Source organism: Cebus imitator, unplaced genomic scaffold, assembly GCF_001604975.1.
Source record: "Cebus imitator isolate Cc_AM_T3 unplaced genomic scaffold, Cebus_imitator-1.0 Scaffold20, whole genome shotgun sequence".
Classification (NCBI taxonomy): domain Eukaryota; kingdom Metazoa; phylum Chordata; class Mammalia; order Primates; family Cebidae; genus Cebus; species Cebus imitator.
This window is the reverse complement of record NW_016107335.1, coordinates 10,839,082-10,843,343: the sequence shown is the minus strand read 5'-3', so window position 1 is coordinate 10,843,343 and position 4,262 is coordinate 10,839,082. Positions and strand designations below refer to the sequence as shown.

General features: G+C 40.5%; 1 protein-coding gene across 1 annotated transcript in view; it reads right to left on the bottom strand.

Moving 5' to 3' along the window:
- The window catches only part of KIN (Kin17 DNA and RNA binding protein), a 27,227-nt gene that overhangs the window by 12,497 nt on the left and 10,468 nt on the right, over window positions 1-4,262 (bottom strand). Inside the window, exons 5-7 of the mRNA XM_037735280.1 lie at window positions 3,881-3,929; window positions 2,995-3,052; window positions 1,437-1,566 (exon numbers count right to left, since the gene is read on the bottom strand). Coding sequence (XP_037591208.1) covers window positions 1,437-1,566; window positions 2,995-3,052; window positions 3,881-3,929 — 237 coding nt within the window. The remainder of the gene's footprint in view (window positions 1-1,436; window positions 1,567-2,994; window positions 3,053-3,880; window positions 3,930-4,262) is intronic.

The window sequence follows — 4,262 nt, the reverse complement described above, 5'->3', positions numbered from 1 at the left end:
GCTTGAACCTGGGAGGTAGAGGTTGCAGTGAGCTGGGATTGCACCCACTGCACTCCAGCCTGAGCAACAGGGCACAGAGTAAGACTTTGTCTCAAAAACAAACAAAAAAAACCAAAGACTGAACGGCTATTTTCTATCCTTTCACAATGAAGAAAAGAGATGAGAAGACCGAGGAAATAATATTAAAGAAAAAAAGTTAGCTTCTTATACCCATTTCCTCTTTCTCTTCTATCCTGCCTCTTCTCCTCTCCCACTTATTTTTATTAAGTCTTGGATAAGGTAGGCTATGTGTTAGAATGGAGAAAGGGATATTTAGGAGTATAGTAAGAACTATCTGCAGAATTACTCTAGAGTCTTGAGTAGATTTAGAGCCGAAGTATGGCCCTAAATATGGACAATCATGTATTTCCAATGATTTTTCACGTAAACTTAGCCATCAGGCTAAATCAAATTAAAACCATGTCACAGTGGGCCCGGCACAGTGGCTCACACCTATAATCCCAGTAATTTGAGAGGCCAAGGTGGGCGGATCATTTGAGGTTAGGAGTTCGAGACCAACCTGGCCAACATGGTGAAACGCCATCTCTACTAAAAATAGAAAAATTAACCAGGTGTGGTGGCACACATTTGCAATCTCAGCTACTCGGGAGGCTGAGGCAGGAGAATCTCTCGAACCTGGGAGGCGGAAGCAGTAGTGAACTAAGATTGTGCCACTGCACTCTGGCCTGAGCACAGAGAGACTCTGTCTCAAAAACAAACAAACAAACAAACAAACAAAAAAACACACATCACAGCTTTCTAGCTAGGAGGTGCTAAGTAGAAGTCAAAGTCAACAGGAGAGTATCGGTTGAAGGAGGGAGGCCAACCATAGAGGACCAATTTCTGATTGAATTCTACTGACCACAACTGCACAGGGAGTTTTAAAGACAGAACCTGAGGCATAAAAATGAACCTATTTAGGCTGGGCGCAGTGGCTCATGCCTGTAAGCCCAGCACTTTGGGAGGCTGAGGTGGGTGGATGACCTAAGGGCAAGAGTTCAAGATCAGCCTGGCCAACATGGTGAAATCCTATCTCTACTAAAAATACAAAAATTAGTTGGGCGTGGTGGCGGGTGCCTGTAATCCCAGCTACTCCAAAGGCTGAGGCAGGAGAATCCTTTGAACCCAAGAGATGGAGGTTGCAGTGAGCCAAGATCGTGCCATTGCACTCCAGCCTGGGCAACAGAGCGAAACTTCATCTCAAAAAAATAAAAACAAACAAACAAACAAACAAACCTATTTAGAGGGGCTCCAGCTCTGCTTCAGAGAACTGTATGTAGCTAGATCACTACTCCTTAGTCCATATATGATAATTTTTCCACTTTTCATTCATCTAATAAATAGTGAAATGATTTAATTTTCCTTAGGTTTGAATGTATGCAGTCCATAAACTGTACCTCCATGATTTCATCCAATGCAGATTTCTTTTTTTTCTTTTCTTTGGACTGAGCTGAGCTCTGGGAAGATTCTTTTCTTTTCACTGATGCTGAACTTCCTATAGTCTTCAGTGCGCTTGGTCCCAGAGTACTGATGAACAGGAGAATTATGCTTGTTAACAAGAACCATATACAGACGAATGTTCTATGATGTGCAGAATTCACAATGTAGAATAAGTGTGTTACAAGATGAATTTACAGATCGGTGAAAACCATGGAATACCTGTCCACGTCTCTTACAGAACTATCAGCACTGTGTGAGCATTTAACCTGTGCTATCTTTACCTCTCTGGACCTTCTCCTCACGCCTGCAGTCAGTGATACTATACTTTGTATAGTAGAATGATGGTAGGTAGCTGGGTGATATTTTGTTTTACTTAGTACTTGACATGTGTTTTTTTTTTTAGATCTAAGTTTTTTCGCTGATTCAGCCTATCTCCTTCCATACTCCCAGCCATTTATTCAGTAGTGTAAATAAACAATGACCTATAAACAAATCCAAAAAACTTAGATCTTAAAAAAAAAAAAAAAACATGTCAAGTACTAAGTAAAACAGAAAATATCACCCAGCTTAAAAGCAAATTCCAGTAGATACTGGTACTTGAGTATTTTGTCTTACTCATCTTTTTTAACCTCCAAAACAAAACTGAATGCATTGCATGCCAGAAATACTGAATAAAGATTTGGTGAAATATATAAAACTTGCACGAGAAGATAACATAGAAATTGGATAGAACTACCTGACTATATAATATGCCAGGTTTTGGCAAACGATAGCCTAAGGGCCAAATGCCGGCTGCCACCTGCCACCAGCGTTTGTAAATAAGTTTACTGGAACTCAGCCACGCTCAATTCCTTTATGCACTGTGCACAGCTACTTTCTTGCTAAGACAGCCAAGTTCAGTTATTGTGACAAACACATCTGGCCAAAACAGCCTAAACTATTTACTATATGGCTCTTTACAGAAAAAGTTTGCTGACCCCTCAAAAAACTCACAATGCAGCAAGTAAAAGGAAAATGCATACCCAGCTAACATTTAAACTCTGACAAGTGAGCTAAGATAGGAAAAGAAACAGTTTTATTGAGCACACAAAGAACCATTAAATGGAGAAGGATTCATGGAGAACCGAAAATTTATTTATGTAAAACTAAAACACATCAAATTGAGATTTTCCTCAAAAGGCGGAATCATCTCACGACAGGCAAATAGGGAAAGAACAGTTGCTAGCTGGGCGCAGTAAGGTACAGCTGTAATCCCAGATATTGATAACTGGGAGGCTAAGGCAGGAAGATCACCTTGAGCCCAGGAGTTCAAGTCCAGCCTAGGCAACACAGCAAGACCCCATCTCTTTAAAAAAAAAAAAAAAAACAATTGCTAAAGAACAACAAAACCAACAAAAACTAAAAAAAGGTGAAAACAACAACTGAAAAAAAAATGACTCACAATACTTTAAAATGCAGTAACCAACATTTCACAAAAATCAAAGTTTTAAGGTACCTGTGAATGATGCAGCTCACCTTGACTTGGAAGATGTTGCTCCAGATGAACATGCTCCTTTACTCAAATTAAACGTGACTAGAAGAAAAAAATGTTATTCCATTCATACATTTCAGGAAAATCATAATAAAGCTTATCAGATAAGATACTACAAAGTATTCATGAGGAACTCAAGGACATTTTCAATAAACATGAGCTAAAATGTTCCTATGTGGAGATCACACATTTCTGTAAAGTGTCCCCAGCTGACACCCACAGAATGGGAGGAACCTTGCACGCATGTCACTGTGGCAGACCTCACAGGCTGCTTCCTCACTCCATCCCCTTCTCCTGGGGAACAGTACTCCAATTTTGCTTAGGTCTCCACATCTCTTGCCTGTGGCTCAGGAGACATAACACCATCCTCATCTCTGGGGTAAATTCTGATTGTCTAAAGCAATCAACATAATCCCAGTGACTGTTTTTTGGGTGGGCATGTGACACAGTTCTGGCCAATGACATTTGAAAGGAAATCTATTAAAGGGAGCAGGTCTTCTTGGAAAAGTATCCTAGCTCCTAACAGGATTCTGGAAGAGCATCCAGAGATGCTGTCTGCCATCCTCTCGACAATACAGAATCTGAATGTGATGGCTGGAGTGCTGGCAGCTCCCTTCAATAACACGACATGCAGGGATTCTTGTTATGGCAAGATATTTCTGAATTGTTTAACTGTAGTCAATTTTGTTACTTGTAGCTACAGCTATCCTATCCAATTCATTAGTATTACATTTTCATTAAATCAATAAGAACGATGTAACTCAGACTGATTAAGTCTCTTGCTCCCAGATATATTGACAGGTTGAGTTTTTAACAAAGCCTGTATAAAAGCATCTATGTTTAAAAAAATAAAAGAAAAAATAAAGCTACCTTTCTCTTCATCGTTTTCTCTGCTTAATTCCGTAAAAGTGGGGACCTCCTAAGAAAAATAAAGAGTTTGAAGGTTTTGGTGTACAGTGCATTTCCCAACACCATTCAACAGGCCTAAATTATGACTTGCGACCTGGGCTGCCAAGGAGCTCTAATATGCAAGTGATTAAGATCCTAATTAAGAAATTACATGCTGGCCGGGCGCGGTGGCTCAAGCCTGTAATCCCAGCACTTTGGGAGGCCGAGGCGGGTGGATCACGAGGTCAAGAGATCAAGACCACTCTGGGCAACATGATGAAACCCCGTCTCTACTAAAAATACAAAAAATTAGCTGGGCATGGTGGTGCGTGCCTGTAATCCCAGCTACTCAGGAGGCTGAGGC